The sequence below is a fragment of the Arvicanthis niloticus genome, chromosome 5, assembly GCF_011762505.2.
Source record: "Arvicanthis niloticus isolate mArvNil1 chromosome 5, mArvNil1.pat.X, whole genome shotgun sequence".
Taxonomy (NCBI): Eukaryota; Metazoa; Chordata; class Mammalia; order Rodentia; family Muridae; genus Arvicanthis; species Arvicanthis niloticus.
The window spans coordinates 67410102-67429698 of NC_047662.1; the positions used below are offsets into that span (position 1 = coordinate 67410102).

At 37.6% G+C, this 19597-nt stretch overlaps 1 protein-coding gene across 7 annotated transcripts in view; it reads left to right on the top strand.

The window, feature by feature from the left end:
* The window catches only part of Nfib (nuclear factor I B), a 215235-nt gene that overhangs the window by 188096 nt on the left and 7542 nt on the right, over positions 1 to 19597 (top strand). For 4 of the 7 annotated variants that reach the window (XM_034501630.2, XM_034501631.2, XM_076934724.1 and 1 more), the window contains one exon: positions 7111 to 7199. The exons of the other annotated variants lie outside the window; for them this stretch is intronic. In XM_034501630.2, coding sequence (XP_034357521.1) covers positions 7111 to 7199 — 89 coding nt within the window. The remainder of the gene's footprint in view (positions 1 to 7110; positions 7200 to 19597) is intronic. 7 annotated transcript variants of the gene reach the window in all.

Sequence of the window (19597 nt, forward strand, 5' to 3'; positions counted from 1 at the left end):
TGATCAGGACTTGACTTTATGGCATATGACTGCCTCGGGCATTGCTTGAGGCCTGGCACTCTTCTGTCTTTGGGATCATTGGCTGGCTTACTGTATCCACCAGTGGTGTAGGAGAAATCTCCAAACCAGAACTATTTCACCTAGAGCTTCTTTCTGCTTTACCTCTGCTGTTGGAAGATGGTGTGGTGGCTTGAAAAACTCTGGGGTCCTGCTTTAACAAACTGGCCTTTGCTCTCTGCTGCCAAACACTTTGTCTTGGTTTGGAATACTTTCAGAATGTTGAATACACCTTCTCTGACTTCCGGGTGTAGAAGTCCCACTTCCTGCCTCGCATGCACTCTGTGCACATTCCTTCCTGTTGACAGTGACTGAACGCTATCTCACAAATTTTATCTCCTTGAAGAAATGGGAACCCTCGAGCAGAATGTTAGGTTTTGCTTAGAAGGAATAGACATTATTTTATTATTCAGGTTAACAATGTTAATATAAATGGGTATTATGAGAAAACTCAGTTTAATTAATACCAGTTTCTTATATGCTAAGCTTTATAATTTGTTTGCTATAATAGGAACTTTAGTAATTTAAAATAATCTAGTTTATTTATCATCAATTACAGTTCAGTGGAAGGCTGCTTTCACAGCAGAAACCTTAGTAATACACATCAATACCATGACAGTTTGACAAGATATACTGTAGATTGAAACTAAAAGTTTGCAGCTAAAACACTTCCTGTGTAGCCATAAGAAACCCCACCATACAGCTGTAAGAGACCACAGCAATCTAACCAGCCACTGAATTACACACCAACCCTTGATACACACTGGAGACTGTAGGTAGACTTAATAAGGAACTGCTTTTCCCTTCCTTAAATAAGACAGTTATGTCAAGTAAGCTCCTAATTATAAGAAATAGGACTTGCTCTCAGTCTCAAAAGGATGTCCCGGCTGTCTGTCCTATCTGTGACTAGAACCAGTGGCTGACTGCCTTGTCACTATGGGTTTTATTGGTACTTGAGCTTGAGCAGTTACATCTCCTGTGTGACCATATAATACTGTTATTGCAAGTTCAGTTATTGACTAGTTATGCTGAAATATTTTCAACACTTTTCTGGGTAGAATTTGGAAGTACTTTTTATTACACTGAAGATTTCTGTTACACAAAATAGCTTTTAAAGAAATTCCCTCTGTAGGATTTCTTTTTCTTTTTTTTTTAAAACTAAGACATGAAGTTAAATCCTCTTATAATATTTGTCCTGGCAAATGGCAAAGTCAAAGCTTGGAACATTTAAAAAAAAAAAAAACATTGAAAAGTCAGTCATTAGAAGCAAGCAATTGAAAAAGGACACAAGTGGACTATCAACAAGTTTCTCAGTAGAGCCAGGAAGCAGGCTATCAACACTCAGGCCATTCTTATTGTGGCTGTTATCATAATTGACAGCATGACGCAAAAAGCCTATCACATGACTTCTGGGTAGGTATGTAAATGGTAAGAGGTCACTTTTCACATATGCCTGCTGAAAAGGAAACATATTTAAAGGAAGTTTTAGTCAAACTAATGGCTATGCAAATGTTTAGCTTTGGGGCTAGTTTTGAAATTGAAAAAATAAAATCTTCCATTATCTGGCTGTCTTTTATTATTAATTCTTTTACTTACTTTTTCTAGTTACCAAAGACAAGGCTCTCTATATAGTATTTGAATTAATATAAAAATAAAATTATGTTTAATGCAGCCTTAAATTTCAATCAACAAAAACACAAGGAGAAATTATCTTCTTTCCTGAAACTAAAAGCTCTCAGTGGGAAAATTCTAAAGATGATATTTACAAGCAATTTGAGCTGCACATGGGGCTCAGGATAGGAAAGAGACAATGACAGCATGGTGGAGTGGTACATTACAGGCACGGTGGGGTAGGACAGTAACAGGCATGGTGGCGTGGGAACATTACAGACATGATGTGGTGCGACAGTGGTAGGCAAGGTAGAGTGTAGTAATAACCCAGGCTTAGGAGTCAGGACTTTGGCTTTTGCCTTGTGATGGGAACTTGGACAAGTCTGACTTTGGACATGCCTTTGGAAAAAGATCACATGCCTCTAGCATTCCTAAATACTAAATTCCTAAAATTTATAGGCCTGAGTAGCTTCCATTGAAAGAAAGGATCCCTTATTTTCAACCCTAACATATTACTTACAGTCAGTGATTTTGATTACGTTCATGGACTGTTCATACCCATTTAACTTTGTTCTGTGAGGTCTCAAGAGGCATGGCTTCAGAAGTTGACACGGTGATTTTCAGGTACCAGGGTGGTCTTGATTTTAATTCTTGACAGTTTCCTTGTGATCATTTTCCTTGTTCATTAAAGGTCCATAGCATCCATCCACAGTTCCTTCCAGTTGCTCCACAGCAGGTAGTTAATAGTAACAGGAGAACGTTATTCAGTGAGTGGAAAGCAGGGACACTCAAATGACAATCCTTTTTATACTCCTCCATTGCTCCCCTCCCCTCGTCTGTTACCCTGAGCCATCAGAAGAAATGGGGAAACTCAAGAGAACGCAAATCATACAACTCAGGGTGTCCCCTTGAGGGTTTTGTAAACCTAAAATAAATGGACGAGATAATCTTGCTCGTGCTGGTTCTTCAGTTTCACATTTAATGGTTTGATGGGTCAGCTGAGAACTATTGTCATCTTGGACAACTATTAGTATATTTGCTGGATCTGGCAAAGCTGGTCATTTTTCTTACTTTTATTTTTTTTTTTACCCAAATTGCCATGTGTTTAATAACTAAAGTCCCTATGAATAACAATGAAGGGCCTTCATCTGAGTATACAGACTTGAATTAAAGGCCAATTGATTCTGTGTGGCTATCAGCAACTTAGCATACTTATTTGAGTCTAACATCTAAGGTATTTCCACTTAGGTGTTTGGTGCTTATGCACATTTTTCACCTTAATTACTTAAACAGTTGAGATTTCCACCTGGCTCTGGACTCACTGTGTGATAGCAGATGACCTAGAACTTCTGATCCTCCCGATTCCACCTCCTAAGTGCTGGAAGTATTGGCATGTACCACCATTGTTGGTTTTATGTGGTGCTGAGGACCAGGGACCAAACCCAGCGCTTTGTATATCCTTGGCAAGCATCTCCTCTCCTGACTGAGCTACATTTCAGCCCCCTTGTCCAGATATTTGAAAGGAACCAGATGGTTTCCTTCCTATCTTTTTTTTTTTTTTTTTTTTTTTTTTTTTTGACACAATAGCATCTGAATTGTGGCAGGCACAGTTTCCCTTCAAAAGGAGGAACTCCAGTCTGAGAACATATGTAGAGACATCTTCATCTTCACATCTTTTTTAGTAGTTTGCAATACTTTCTATTTGACCCCTATCCCCGTATACCCATCACTTTGCGGGTGGAGGGGGTGGCCCTGTTTCTTTCATTTTGTATTTCTTTTTGGAATACTGGGCACAATGGATTTAACATCTTGGCTTTATAGACAGTCTTCTTTTATTTTGGTAGGTACATATAAATTAAATAAGTAAAACAGCATGTGGCTATGTATTCTGTACAGATGTGCATATTACTAAGTCTGACTTTTTGAGTGTAAGAAGAATTGGAACCAGCCCCTCCTCTGCACAGTCACATGGCACTAACAGACTGAGGTTCTAAGCTCAGTTGCATGTGGTCTTAGAAGTTTGACTGCTATGGGATAGGAGATCACCTTTTATATTATAAAGTAAAATACTTAGAAAACTCATACTTATGGAAGTTTTGAACTTACGAAAATGTAATTGAGATGGTATATATTTCTGTACCAGTTAAAATTCAACTTTAAAATTTGGTTAGAAGTAATTGACAGTTGAATTTTCTAGCACTGAGCCTTTCTCAGAACAATGTCTAGGTCAATAGATCCCAGCCTTCCTGATGCTTCCTAACACTTTAATACAGTTCTTCATGAATGGGGAATCCCCAAACATAAAATTATTTCATTGCGACTTCAGACTTCAACTGTAATTCTGTGACTGTTATGAATATAATATAAATATACAATATGCAGGGTATTTGATATGCAACCCCTGCAAAAGGGTATTTTAACCCCCAAAGGGATTGTGACCTACAGGTTGAAAACCACTGAGGTAGACTGTCACTACTCTAAATCTAAAAACGGTTATTGCTTACTATTTAAAATCTCTTTAAAGCTTAAAGAGAAAATTATGTTTAGCACCTTGATCTTCATAATAAAATATTTCACATGTTCTCCTAAAGAAGCTTAAATACGTTTAGTTAGTGTCTGTCAGTATTGAAGATCTGTCTTGAATTTGCTTGCTCAAAGAATGTCTTGGTTAAGTAAAATGCTTAAGAACCTGACATTCTTGGACATGCCTGTCAGAGAAATCCTTGGTGAGTAATAGCTAATTTTTATTTTAGTTATTTAACTATTTCCCTTACCTACACTCTTTAGACTTATACTTCATTATATAGTTTATTAGTTGAAAGATAGTTAATAAAAATGATAATAATTTTAAAAAGAGCAAGAAAGATATGTTATTGCTTAAGTAATAACTTGGCTCAAAAGCATGATAATATACAAGCCGGGACAAATATTTTTCTCCTTAGACACCTTGAAAGTGTACACACTGCTGGCCCATAATATAGACCAATACATTCAAATTTTCTTTTATAATTTTTGTTAATGAATAAAAGTTAATTCAATATTAATACTTTGCTATTCTTTGGCATTAAATTATTATTAAATATAATCTTTGATCACTTTGTATATATGTAAACTTTTTTTGTTTTAGAGAAAACATAACTTTAAAACATTTAAGTGTGTATGCATATATATATGCATATATACATAAATGATAAATGGAAATATCTAGTTTGGTTCAACCTCTTTGAAAGTATAGTAGGAAAGAAAAGTAAAACAGTAAATAAATAAAAATGTTGATTTTAAATATTCTGGATGAGGTCAAAGATTGCCCACTTGAAATTTTTAGAAGTGCTTATAGAAAACAAGCAATCTGCATTTAACTAGCCAATTTGCATAAGTATCCTTCCAGAAAGATGGTAGTCTCCTAGCCTTTTCTGAGGTAGCCTGTGAGTGGCACTCAAAATCTTAAGGTTTTTGTGTGGAATTGTCAGAATTGCTTTAGAGAGAGCAGAGTCCCCTAGACACTAGCCTGTTGGTAGTGTTAGCAGCATTGGGTGTGGCGTCCTGAACATACACCCTGCTTCTTGAAATGCTAACCTTACTCAACACTGGCATTCCCTGGGGAATGGACCAGTGAGCAGCTCCTGACGTGACCTCATAGGGGTCATGCTCTTCTCTTTTAAGGCTCATATTTTGAAATGTGCCTCACTTATTTCTGAAGATAAACAGCATAGTGTAACACATTGAATTTCTGTTTAGAAGGACCATTCAGAGAAGTTAAAAAGCAAACAAACAAACCAGGAAACAACCCTAATCCCTGTACTACTGGATAGGCCTGTAATCCTAGTCCTCAGAAGGTTGAGGACATGTTCAAGGCCAGTCTGAGCTACATAGTGAGATTCTGTGTGTCCACATCCCCCATAGTGTCCCCTCAAAAACAAATCTTACCAAGTTGCTTCTCATACACTATAGATTAAATACATTTTCTTCTTTGAAACAGCAGAACTATGTCATCTGTTTAACAATGAATAAGTATATATTTTCTCCTTTGGATGAATTATGGCCTGTTTCCAGAATACCTACTTTTTGTTGTATTTATTTTCTGTTGTGACTTCTTTATAGCATTGAGCTGAGCAGACCCCACCCACCCAGCCAGCACTCTGTAATCTCCCCCTCTGTCTCCCTGAGGGGACTTTTTGCAGTTTTTTTATAAAAACTATTTTTACTTTAAATATCGAAGTAGTTTAAAGGACCCTTCAGAATTGTAGATTACATTTTCAGAACAAGAGCTATCATCCTGAAACCTTGGGACCTCTCTTACGCTGTACAGAAACTGGAGTCAGACAGGGAATAGTCCACTTTTTAAAGCACTGTGTTTTCAGGACAGAGTTAAAGCAATTTGTCTCAAGTTTAAAGGCTTTTTGGCTGCAGTCACCATCTAGAAACACTCATGGAAGAGGGAAGAGGGGCAAGCCAGGTTAGGGCTTTCGGCAAGGCAGCCTCCTTTCTCTGTGAGAGGCAGTTATTTACAACCTGCCTCCCCAAAGGTTAAAAACCACGATCTTCTAGTCTGTCTGCTCCCGCCCTCACCACCGCCCCCCTGCAATGCCAGATAAGTTTACTTTCTTAGGCATAAAAATAAGCAATATATCTTTTCAATAAATCTGCTAGCACTGTAGGGCAGCTGTTAACCAAACAGAACTGGATAGGGTTACTGAGAAGCACCCTAGAGAGCAGAGCTGATGTACAGACCTAGGGAGACTTTGTCTCAGGTCCTGTTCAGTGCCTTCTCCACCTTCTTCGAGTGCAGGGAAGTATTTACAATGTCATGACTCTGAATTTTACATAAAACTCAAGCTCATTTTTGACTCCTTCTGAACAATGTCACTTTAGGAAAAAAGCAGTTATTAACATAGAAAATGGGAAGCCGGCCAGCTTCTCTACCTGTCCGGGTGAACACAGGGCGGGGCTTTTCTCCTCTAAACTGCATGTCTCCTGTTTTGCAAACTGCATGCTTTACAGATATTGATTATTTCACTCTGCACAGATGATTTGATATGTCACATAGTAAAAAAAAGTGCATTTTTATTTCCTTTCTAAAATAATCTCTCTATTGAACATTATTAACGTTTTCTTTTATTTCAGCTCAATTTGTATTCTAATACTGGCTAATTGTTATGTTCTAAGCACTTGTTTCTCTGTATGCTTTAACTAATAGAGAAGCATATTGAAATAACTTTTTTTCCCTAAGGAAAAGTCTGGAAATTTTGCTTTATAGAGTAATATTTTTTGTTTTGTTTTTAGTTTTTTTTTTTTTTTTTTAATTCTGTTTGTTTTCTTTAAGTTGCCTCTTGGGAAAGTAAGAGTAATGCCATGTTCAGTGCTAGTTTGCATGTGTTCATTTAAATACTAAAAACTGTAGTACTGCTCGATCATATCTGACTGCTAGGTTTCAATTGACAGCTGAGGATTTGTGACTGGACCATGAATCAAAACGGCAGGCATTTATACCCCAGTACCAGTGAGGATACATTGGGAATTACTTGGCAAAGGTAACATTTTAATTATTTCCAACCCTACACTTACACTTAAAAATTACATGGCCTAGAGTGTTTGTTTTTTATTAGTTGTGCAGAAAATATGTTAAAAGTTTAGTTGTTTGGCTTTACCATCCTGATTTCCCTACCCCTCTGTCTAATTCCTATTTAAATGCAGCATCAAATGAGTCTGGGACTATGGCATATGTTAACGATCATTGGAATTTTCCAATACTGTCAAACGTTTGGGACAATTTATAACATTTTTTTTTTTTTTTTTTTTTTTTTTTTTGTGGGAGTCGGGGGAGTGGAATTTGACATTTAGATTTCAGGGCCTAGAAATAAAATCACAGCTTTAGGCGAGATTTTTCTGCTACCTGAGGATAAAACATTGGTTTGTCTATATTATATGCATTTTCTCATTCAACTCTTTCCTCTCTCACTAACTCTAAGTCTCTTTTGTGTCATTTATTCATCTTTCAATGGGGAAAAGACTAGAAGAAAATTTCAAGTCAGTCAAGTTAGCCATCATTCACAGCACCAGTAGACTTTGGAGTGGAAAGATTATTCGACTGTGTAGTTAAAGAAGAAAATTTAAAGATTTTTAATTTCTGTTTGTGTACTGGTGTAATTGACTTTATTAGATTGGCTAAGAAAATTATTTGAAAATAGTTTTGATATCATCATATGATTTGGTTTTAAGAAATAATTATAAGGTAGTTGTTATCTTTTCAGAGCAGCTTGTGTCAAATAAATAATTTATGGTATAGTATTTAAACATCATGATGAACACAGGGAGTAAGGGAATCCTTGAGGTTTTTGATAATAGAGACAATGTAATTTTGATCCTTACCCTGACTGAAATCATCTGCTTTTAGTGTTTGTGTGAAACCAGCTGCTGAGATGTTATTTATGAAAGAGATAATTCTATAGCGGGTGATGGAACCTATTGTGGGCTTATGGAGTCAAATGTTTCCGTTTACTCAGATAAAACCTAAGAAGCCTTTCTGGATTATTTTTTTAATTAAAAAATTATATTTATTCTTTTTATATGTCAGTGTTTTGCCTGCATGTGTATAGGTGCACCACATGTGTGCTTGGTACCTGCAGAGGTCAGAAGAGGGCATTTGATTCTTTAGAACCAGAGTTAAGAATGATTGTGAGCCACCAGGTGGGTGCTGGGAATTGAACCCCAACAAGAGCAACAAGTGCTTTTACTTGCTTAGCCATCTCCAGCCCCACTTAATACCTAATTTAACATTAACATTTAGTTAATTTAACATTTAAGTTATTACAGTTACCTTCCTCTTTTACATATTGGTAGTAATCTCATCTTTTAAAAAATATATTGTTCTTCCCCAAAAGGCATACATTAGTATAGAAAAAAATATAATAAATACTTACAAATGAAAGATAAACTTGATAGAAGTATCCTATTTAAATAGACTTAATGATTAATGATGCTTAATTAAAATGAATAAAAGCGGCTTGAGTCTGAATTAGTAAGCTATTTAAAGTTAACTTAATTAGATTTGATAACACAATGTCTTCATTAGTTTATTAAGTAACAGTCCTATACTTCATGCTTTGCCTATCAGCAGAATGGCCCAGGTTCACAAGGACAACAAATTAAATGGAAGCTATTCATGTTTCTAAATGTGATTCTGGCTGTCAGAACTTTGTAATAGGTAGCTTACTGATAGGTCTTTACTTACTCTAGACTAGGATAGTATCTTCAAAGCACAGTGAAACTAAAGTGATGTGAAGTTTTGGTGATTTGGTGTGAGTAGTTCTGGAACAGAACTTGGTATACCCAAAAAGAAAAGATAACCTGCTTACTGGAAAGAGTGACCACAGTCACTAACAGTCCTTGCAAAAACACTGTTCATCTTGAAGCTCCCTTTCTCATCAGGAAAGTTGATGTGAGCAACCAGCTTTAGATCATAGTGAATCAGCGAGAGGGCACTCCCTGAATTTATTGATTTCATTTACCCGCCCCCCCCACCCCCACCCCCGCCCCCGTCTCTGAGGATGGACCAGCAAAGCCTGGGAGGGCTCTTTGGGTTGCATCTATTCCTTTCCCCATTTCAAGAAGGCACAGAGTTGGTGTTTCAGGTGTATCTATACATTCTGCAGGGATTCACTGAGTTGGGCGGGGGGGGGGGGGTAGGAATGTTGTCCTAAGTACTGTGCCAGTCACAGCTGTGTATCAGAGTTCAAAATGCACACGTGTAGATGAAACAGCAACCTGTTTTGCTTTGCTACCATTTTCAAAGGCAGACATGACTTCAGGGTACAGTGGAGTGTGCCTTCAGTCCCAGCCGGGGGGGGGGGGTGTTGGGGGGGAGGCTGAGGCAGGTGAGTCTCTTGAGTTTGAGGCAAGATGGCCTACACGTGATTTATAAATGGTGCCCTGAAGTTGTTTTTAAAACTTGGGTGGATTTTAAATAGAATAATAAGAAGGAATATCCTAACTGCTTGTATCACTGTCACTTTCAGGAGTGATCGGGATAACCAAAAGCGTAGAGTCATCTCAGTAGTTGGACAATATTAGGGAAAGATAGGTTTGTTCAGCCAGAGAGTTGAATGACTGAGCTTTGATATGGTAGATAAAGAACAGGCCACGTTTGTGCTTGTTGTGGTAACTGCTCATTGTTTTTGTCATGGTTGTTGGTGTTGATTATGTTTTGAATTCAAATAGAACTAGATCACTTTTCCCCTTCCTTTCCTCCCTCTAGCCTCTCCCAGCTACCCACTCTCCAATCCCCCATGATCCCCTACTTTCAATAGCCTCTTTTTCTTTGATTTTTTGTTGTTTTACACACACGCACGCACGCACGCACGCACGCACGCACACACATATGCACAAATGTTTATACATAAAGGTAATCATGGAGACTGTAGATCACAACCTGTGGGTTATGACCCCTTTGGGGGTTGCATATCAGATATCCCATATATCAGATATTTACATTACAATTCACTACAGTAGCAAAATGACAGTTATGAAATAGCAATGAAAGTAATTTTATGGTTGGGGGTCACCACAACATGAGGAACTGTATAAAAGGGGTCACAGCATTAGGAAGGCTGAGAACCACTGCTGTAGATAAGAAGGCGAGAGCAAAGCACGTATTTAGATTTGCTTTTTTTTTTTGTTGGAATTGTGTGTTTTGCTGCCTGGTTTGTCCTCTCTGCTTTCTTTCCTGCCTGGACCAGTTGCCCTCATGACATGCTTTCATGTCAGATGTAGGTTCTTTGGAGGGCTGAAAATGGCAGGGAGCTGTGTACATCCGGTGTGAGCCAGAGATCTGCTTCCACATCCATCCCCAGCTCAGAATCCCCCAGCACCAGAGCTGACTCTTAGACCGAGTTCCACAGACCTTCTCTCTCTGTCTCTGTGTATGTGTGTTGTGGCATGTGTATACACACTCACAAAGCTAAGTAAGGGCTTACTCAAATCTAGAGAAAGTGAAATTTCCTGCCTAAGCAAATGCTTAGGTGCTAAGGCTGATACAGGATAAAATGTTGAAGGTGTCGCGTCCGTCAATCAACGGATTCACCTTCTAGGGGGATGATAGGTGATGGATTGCTCTAGCTAGGCACTGCAGTGTTTGTTCTTTGTCCTCTTTCATGCACAAGTTCTGTTGTTTTCGTACAAGTGAATTGTGTGGGTACAAACCAAGAACAATCACTTGCTCTCTTTAGACCCTAGCCTGACTCTTGCTTGCACTTTCAGAGTAATTGAATGAAAAAGAAAGCTGAAGGACAATGATCTAAGAATAATACAAACATAACTTTAAAGCACTGGATGGGTGATTATGCAGAAGAGAGACTGGATTTACCGTTTTTTCATTTTCCCTTCTCGCTCTTCACCCCTTTAAGAAACGCAAAGCCACAAGTGAGTGGTTGTATGTGTCTGGTGGCTTATATAAACAGAAGAAGCCTTCAGATGGCTAAAATAAACATGAGCGTGTTACTGAAGGATATGTTTACACAAGCCATTTGCTCAGCCCCTGAAATAATGAATAAATGAAGATTTTACTGAAATAATTGGAAGGACTTTTTTCCCTGCTTATGCCATAATTGAATGGCACTGAAGAGACTTTTATCAGTGGTCTTCCTTGTTGCATATGTTCCCAGTTTCTCTCTGTGAGCCGAATGCTTCATCCTGTCATTACTCTACATGTGTTTTTGTAAGAAATTGTCGTTTATTACCGCAATTCCAGAGAGTTGCTTGATTTCCCAAGAGAAGTTTAGCAGCCAGTAAAGGTTATTTGGATCTGGCTGGTCAGGAGGAGGGTAAAACGAAGGGGCAATCATGTGCAGTTTATGCTCAATAGTTCTTGGGAAACACTGCTTTCTTTATAAAATGTATGTTCTCTATCAAAAGACTAAAAACCAAACACTTAAGGATAACTTTCAGTAGGTTGCAAACTATTATCCACATATGTATGTTTACGTATACAGATTAGTGGCACGTGTGATCCATGTATATATACAGTCCTGTTCCTATAGAATTAAGTTACCTTTTACTTCAGCATTACTTGGACCATCCCGGCACATCTCCTAGCTTAGCATTTCCTGCTTGGGATTTCTTATCTTAACACACAACTGCAGTCCGGCAGCTGCAGTTCCTACAGTCCTGGAGGGAGCCGGGGGTTCCCATATCTGAGTCTTCTTTTCAGCTGTTAGCTCTAAAGTGCTCAGCTTCTTATACAGCGTTCTGGGCCCTAGCATCACTCCAGGACTAATAGAAATGCTGACAAGCTAGACTGCATAGGTGAATCCTTGGTTCCAGGCTGAGAATTATAAAATCCAAAGTTGCACATGAGCAGTGTTTGGTAACAGGGCAGCTAGCTGCTGCCGTGCTTTGCTCCGAACAGTGTCTTGAAAGCAGTGACTTTCTGTTCTCATCAGTATCACTTGCACCTGTCAGGAAAGCAAAACTAAAGTCATTGGCATTTTATTAAAATTATCCGAAATGTTTTTCACAAACACACAGTGTCTCTGATCTGGCTATTGAGAGCTGTGTTGAGGCGTAATTTTCACCTACCTTTCTCTATTTATAAAGAAAGATTTGTCCAACTGGACATTTCCTTTTTATCTAGACAAACTCTTCAGAACACTTCCTAAGAAATTAATTGTATTCCAGCCAGACTTGCATGCTGCCATCCCACAGGAAATGGGTCAGCAATCCATTAAGATGCCATTAGATAATCTAATTTGGAACTTAATCTCTAAATTAACCATGCTCCATACTTGAAGCATACTTGAGAGAAAGAAAAAAAAAAGTTTACGTTTGAATCGATAGGGGAGCCGAAGCGTGAAGAAGGCTGTTTGTTTTTTCTGTAGCTGTGGTCACGTCTCAAGCCGTCTGGTAACCAGGAGAAACCAGACATGATGTAATTCCAGATTGAACTTGAACTTCAGGGACTTAGCATGGGGGAACAATGGGCCATAGGAATCAATAATGTCCATTTTCCACATGATTATGTCTGGAGCTTTCCCGTCAACCTTTCTGGATGGACAGTGTGACCAAAATGAGATGATCCAGGGACAAGATGTTAGAGGAAAGAGAACAACTTTCTCCATGGTATTTTCAGAGCAGCACTGCAGATTCCAGCGGGATTAGCAAAGTTCCCGCTCTGCAGTAAAGTGGTAGCCTGTTCAGAGCACTCTTTGTTCGCCTAGGTAGGACAAACTTAATCTTCCGTTTCCTGTCAGATGGTTTTTGGCAGCAGAGCCAGAGAGGGAGGAGCAGGATTCAGAACATTCTCAAATGCAAACCTTACTGGTTAACCCTTTGCTGCTAAAGGAAGCGTGCTAAATGCTGACCTTGTTTGAAGATGGTTTATGCAAAGCACCGTGTAAACATGCACATTCTCTGCTGAGGAAGTCCAGCTCCATTGCAGCCCACACACCATTACTTCATTGTTGGGATCCAGGAGCTGGAACTAGGTGTACTGTGAATCGGGTCATATTTAAATAACAGAGCCTAGAAATGAATGTATTTTATAGGAAATGTTATAGAAAACCTGTTGAATGTTAAAAACAAAAACCTGTTGAATTTCCACACAGTGAATAATAATAATATTTATGTAGCATATCAGAAAGTGTAGAAAATGAGTTTTCTCTCCCTCCTTTACTTCATTTTTAGGGGTTCTCTGCATATGTGAACTCAGTGAAAGGCCTAATGTCATAAATGCAATTCTTAACTCCTTGACATCTTACTCTTCAGAATTCTGATATTAACAAGTCCTCTTCTTCAGAAGCAAAACTGTACAAATAATACTAGTATTTGCTTTTAAGAAAAATCCTTTGTGAAAGAGTCTCCTGGCTTTTATACAAACTCACATTTCTTTCATTTAGTATGCCTTTGGTGATCCTCTCTGTGAAAGGCACTATTTTGGAGGACCATTTTTTTTTTTGGTAGGGAAATGTCTATAGTTGAAGAATCACTTATGCAAATAAGAGGAGCAGTAACCCTTGTAACAATAGCATTGAAAAGAAGCCCAGGGATGGAGAGGAATACAGACTAGAGAAAGGCTAGAAGTCAATGTGTGGGCTTCCCTGTGGCATGGTCTGGGAGGACGTAAATGACTACACTTGGCCTGTATGTTTTTATATTTTTAATTGGCAATAACATCTGATAGCTTCATAAGTATATATGTGTGTATATATATGTATATGTAAATATACATATATATACACACATATATATGCATGTGTGTCCTGTAATTAATTAATTTATAATTAATAATCTTCACAATTTTCTATCATAGTTTTTTTTAGCTCTAAAATATGAGCAAAATCAAATCAAGTTGCTTTAAAAAATATGCTTAATTTGCTGATTGGGGGGAAAAGTTACCTTTTAAATCCTATTTACATTTAACTGTTGTAAGTAAGGACTTTTTTGTAACTTTTTAAGTGCCTGGGTTCCCTTGTCGAAAGGCCTTCTAGCATCATGTGTGGAAGCCTCTGTCGTAAAAGAGCACAGGGTAGCTCCCTATACAGCTGGACTCTTCCTGTCTGAAATCACTATTACTATAATCTTTTTCAGATTAAGCACTTTACTGGTATATGATACCATTTTTTTTAAACTTGGAAAATACTTTTACTTCTGCGTGCTAAAGTGAACCCTCACTCCAGCATCCTCCAGAAGCAAAGCCATCTGAAACAATTGAATATAAACCAGTGAGGTTTGACGGCCTCCGGTTTGATGTCATTTTCAAAAGTGTGGCTCCCTGAGGATTAACAATAAAGAAGGCTATTTACCTACTTAGTTAAGAAATAAATACATTTCTCTTTCATTACTATGAAGTGCTATTGCTTGCAGCTAGATTCATTCTATGAGCCACCTGCAGTTTATGATATTTGGTGTCTCCCAGAGAGCCCACTGGGGTCCTTTGCATAGCAGGTAAGAGCTAGCGAGGGAGCTTTCTGGTGCAGACTATTACAAATAGTTATAATCATTAGAAATCATCTTGCATGCAAATAGGATCATTCAGATGGTGATAATGATTATTAAAAATGGGAAAAATAAATCAAAGAAATCCAGGACCTGTATAAAGCATGTAGTGTATTTCACTTTCACCCTGGCCCCTTGTAAAAGGAGGCTCAAGAGCAAATTACTGTCATATATCCACATCTGCACAGACATAAAACAAAGGCACAGATTATTTTCAGCTGGAAAGCAGCTAGCCTTGGATAAATAAGTTACAGTTACTAATGTGGAAGTTGGGCTCAAGAATTATTCTTGTTCAGGAGTTCTAGCGCATCTTAAGTGTCAGCCATACGTCATTGGATATCATATGTAATTCACCTGCAGTAGAAAATATAAGAACATGAAATTGAAATGTTTTTCACAGAGAGAGAGAGCTGAAGTAAAGAGTATGATAAAGAATACAGATTCCAGGATTCCAAACCTGTGGCTAAGACCTGGGCTTCTGCTGCCTAATATTAGTGTACAGTTGGGCAAGACTTCAGGCTTCAGTCTCTTCATCCATAAGCTAAGCATGAATGTTTGTTGTTAGGATGAAAAATATTAAGGTAGGTCAATCGCATAGACCAGCGTATAGCAAATTACTCATGCTATGTAAGTGCTATTGATCAGATGCCATCTCCTTTGTTCTAAGATATTAATAGATTCAACCTGAAGCATGCTCATTTATTCTGTCCACTGATGTGAATGAGATGCTTTCCACAAGAAAGCAAGCAGCTAGTTGAGTCGCAACATAATATAGCTAGACTTAACTAACATATCTAAACCTAATTCTTTCAGACTTTTTTTTTTCTTTAGCAGAGGAAATACCTTCCTGAATGTTTCTGGAAAAGATATTAAAATCAGCATGTTAGTAATTTATCAATAAAAATGTCCTTTGACCAAAAGAATAACAGGTGACACCTGAAACTGGTACAAAGTAATTGAAAGCAAATTTTTTTAAATTACCATTTTTTGTGGTCTTCATGTTCTCATCACTATCTGGTAGCAATATGGCTACTTTAATTATACAACAGACTTTGTATAATCCTACCAAACCTTTGTTCTCTACTATCTAGTATTGCTCAAGTTTCAGTACCTATAATCTTTGAAAGAAAAGTAGTGTGTCAATCTGAATGGCCAATCGTATGATTCCCCTGGAAAGTATTAGTATAATTAGAATGTTGACGTTCTATGACCTAACATTGGAATGCCCCATTCATTATGAAATGAGCATCAATTAGTAATTGCATGGATTAAGCCATTCGTCCAATACCTCTCACTGTTTTAGTGACCTAAGACTAATCGGTGAAGTATTTTACTTTGGTTCCTGCTTCAACTTAATGACTTCATCTATGTTTACTTGACACCCTGTAGTCCTGGTTGGTAACAGTGTTAAAAGCCAAAGAACCAATCACTTTTGGCCTTGAAGCCACTGTCACAGGATGAATTTATTTATTTACTTTTGTAATGACGAACAGATGTTGCTTTGGTACCTACAGCAGTTTTGTTCTCTTTGATTGAGAGATAAAGAATCTATTCACTCAGTTAGTGGAACAACTATGGTTTATCCAGATTAAGGAGTATACATAGAGTGAGTTTTAAAGGCATAATTGGACTATGTATAATATCTATCAAACCCTTGTGCTGTATTACTAAGTACATCTCAAGTTTCTTGAGAGTTTCAAACCACTTTCCCTCATTGTGTTTGCTGCTGTGTTTCTGGGGAACTACTTTTTGCTTCCCAAGAAGGTAGATCTAGAGAATTTGAGGTTTGTTGCCTCTGACAATCCACTTACTCAGTGCATGAGTCCCCATGTCAACATTGGCTAGGTTATGATATAGTTTGCGTGGCATATGGCAAATTCATTATCTCCTGAAGCAAATACCTTAAGAAAGTTCTATTCCAAAAGTTCTTTGTAAGGTTGGATTGACACATGACTTTGTCAGAAAGCAATGTTGCATAGTGAAATGGTCACGGCGCACAGACAGAATAGTTAGTATCCGGGGACTACATGGGAGACATTGGCCTTAGTTTCTTTCTACATGTGAGAGGATACTGATGGCTATTTCAGGAGTTCATAGATAAAACACCAAAGATGGCACCTTGTGTTCACCAGCATGGTTATTATCATCTACAATGTCTCCCTTTGTGCTAATTCTGTGAATTAAACAATTCATAGCTCTATATCATTTCTAATTCAGTGTCTTCCTTGTTACCATGAAACCCTTCTGTAAATAATTTGATAAATGTCTTCAACAAAAATGAGGCCACAGTGTAAAATGAATCAGGCCTATCACCTCCCTGACTATATCCTAACTCAAAGGAATTGGCTTATGTGTAAGACCCTCTTGGGGAGAGTCAGTTACACACTTGATAACAGTAAAGTGAATATGTTTTCCAAGATATCCAACATTTTGTTCCTGGAATTTTGATTTAGCTCTCGTGTGTTTTGCATGTGATATCTCATAATAAATGCCATCAGGATGAGCTATGTTTTGTTTTCTGATGCTGCCAAAGTCTTTTGAACTTTTTAATCCTGATTTTTTAGTTGTATTCTTTTCTTACTAGTTTTGTTTTTAGTGATTATGGGTAGCAAATGTTTTCTAGATATATGTTATCAGATTTGAGTAAGATTTCATCTTTAGTTTGTCTATAGGTGATTCCACAAAAAGCTAATGACAACAAAGTAAACACAGCTTGGAGATCCATATTGCTATCTTGGAAAATTTTAGAAATCCTTTTTAGTCATATTGTAAAACTCTTGCCAGTCAAAGTATAGACTTTTAAATAATTGAACATACAATAATTCATACAATTTTTACTCCACCATGAACGAAGACCAAGATACATTTTATATGTACCAGATTTACATATGTAAATGTTCGATGTTGATATGCATTTGTGTTAGGGAGTCACAGAGTAAATGGTGCTTATGCATTCTCAGTGAAGAACTATGAAAATTTAGGTGTGTTTTTAAGTAAGCGATCTAATTTGGTTTAACATTTCACACTGTTAAGTAGGCTTTGAGTTACTTTTACCAGGATCCCCTCCCTCACCCTCAAGGGAACTGCTGTCAAAGCTCTAAAGAATGTTCCTTATAATTCTGAACTTAACCTATGAATTGGTGATAAGAGGCTTGTAAAACTCTTATATGAGGTCTGCATAGTGTTTATGTTTGAGATTTATTCTGCCCTAAAGATTTGTAAATAGTATCGACAAATGTACTACCCTCTGCAGTGTCCGTATGGCCATAATGGAGGCCAGAAGATTTAGAAGGTTTAACTAAACATTTAAATTTGGTACACATTCTATATAGCATGAATAGTCTGTGCAATGAGCAGCCATTTTTCCTGAATTCTCATCCTTTCTCTAGGTAGTTTGTAGATTTGTCCTTTTTGGAGCCACCTCTATTTTTCAATCATTAATACACTCTCTCCAAAGCATGCGATCTCTAGATGACTCTGACGCTCCTCTAGTTGGGGATTCTTCTTGATTTCACAAGATAGCTTGCTTGTTGTTGATGCTGTGTTTTACTGCCAAAGATTATCTGTTGAGCTGGACTTTCTGCTTTTGACATGTACATCTTAGTTTACATTAAAAAATAATAGATGGCTATTTTGTAATTTCCCTTATTGTTAAGAAATAGCATCATCTATGGCCAGATTCTATAAGGATAGATAAGACTGGGCCATTTTTCCGCCTGTAGCCTTCACCTTTCAGTCAGTAAGATAATTGCAGATAACAGATCATTATGCTATGAGGTAACAAATGCTGTAATAGGACTCTGTACAGAGTGCCATGAAGCACAGTTGAGGTGAAAATAAGTTTCTTGGTACATTATGTAACTTTGTTCCCAGTCAATGCTACAAACTACAGAAATAATTCTGAAGATGTGTGTAGGAAGAGGGAAATATGTGAAAAACAGTCAAGTCTCTCAGAAAAGATTTCAGTCAAAATGTGCACTCTTTAGAACTGGGATAATTCAACAACTGTGGAAGACTTGTTAGTGTGTGTGTGTGTGTGTGTGTGTGTGTGTGTGTGTGTTTGTGTGTGTGTGTGTGTTATTTTCCTGCATAAACTTGGTATGGAGCATCTCAGTTTTAAATTCAGAGATACTCAGATGACAGTGTCTTCATAAATAAAGGTAATCAAGGTCGACACCTCTTAAAAATATCTGAGTGTGATTGAAAGCAGTGATTTGTTGTCCAAAACTCTGTAACTCACCTGCCACATGCTAAACCATGTACTAAATTAAATGATTAACAAAGTGAGAGCCCGGTTTTGCTACTGTTGATCTGGTCATCTAATCATAAAGTCCATTGAGAAAAAGAAGTCTCTGGTTACTTTTCTGTTGATGCATTGCTAAGCAATATGTACCTAGACATGTAGAAATGAGCCATGTTATATTTTGAAGTGTCTTCAGAGTAAAAAGAAAATGTTATGTGTCTAGTTTTTGAAATCTAGAAGTGCTTCTTTGTATTAATTGCCACCCTGCTTTCTATGCCTTTAAGGGCCAAACCTGATCAGAGAGGCAGGTTTAGATTCCAAACTACAACAGTATCCATCTCACCTATGGTTTCAACAGTAGAGGATACTAAATAGAATTTAAAACATGGAGCATATGCCATGCCAGACTATTGCTAAACTAGTGACAGAACTGTCTGTGTGATGTTTCCTTGGTACAGTGATGCAGCTACTGTGCGGCTGAATTAGCTTTAAGTTAAATATCAATATAAACAATGAGACAGATTAGGTGTACCCCCAAAATGTCTGGGGTGTTTTTTTCTTTTATGGAGCTATAAATCTGGCATTCCTTTTCTCCATATGATTCTTTTGTAAAAAAATTATGCCAGGAGGAACTAGAGAATTTTTTTTTCAAACGTGTTTTTAAATCCCAAGGCCAATATAGGCTGACACACAGCTGAC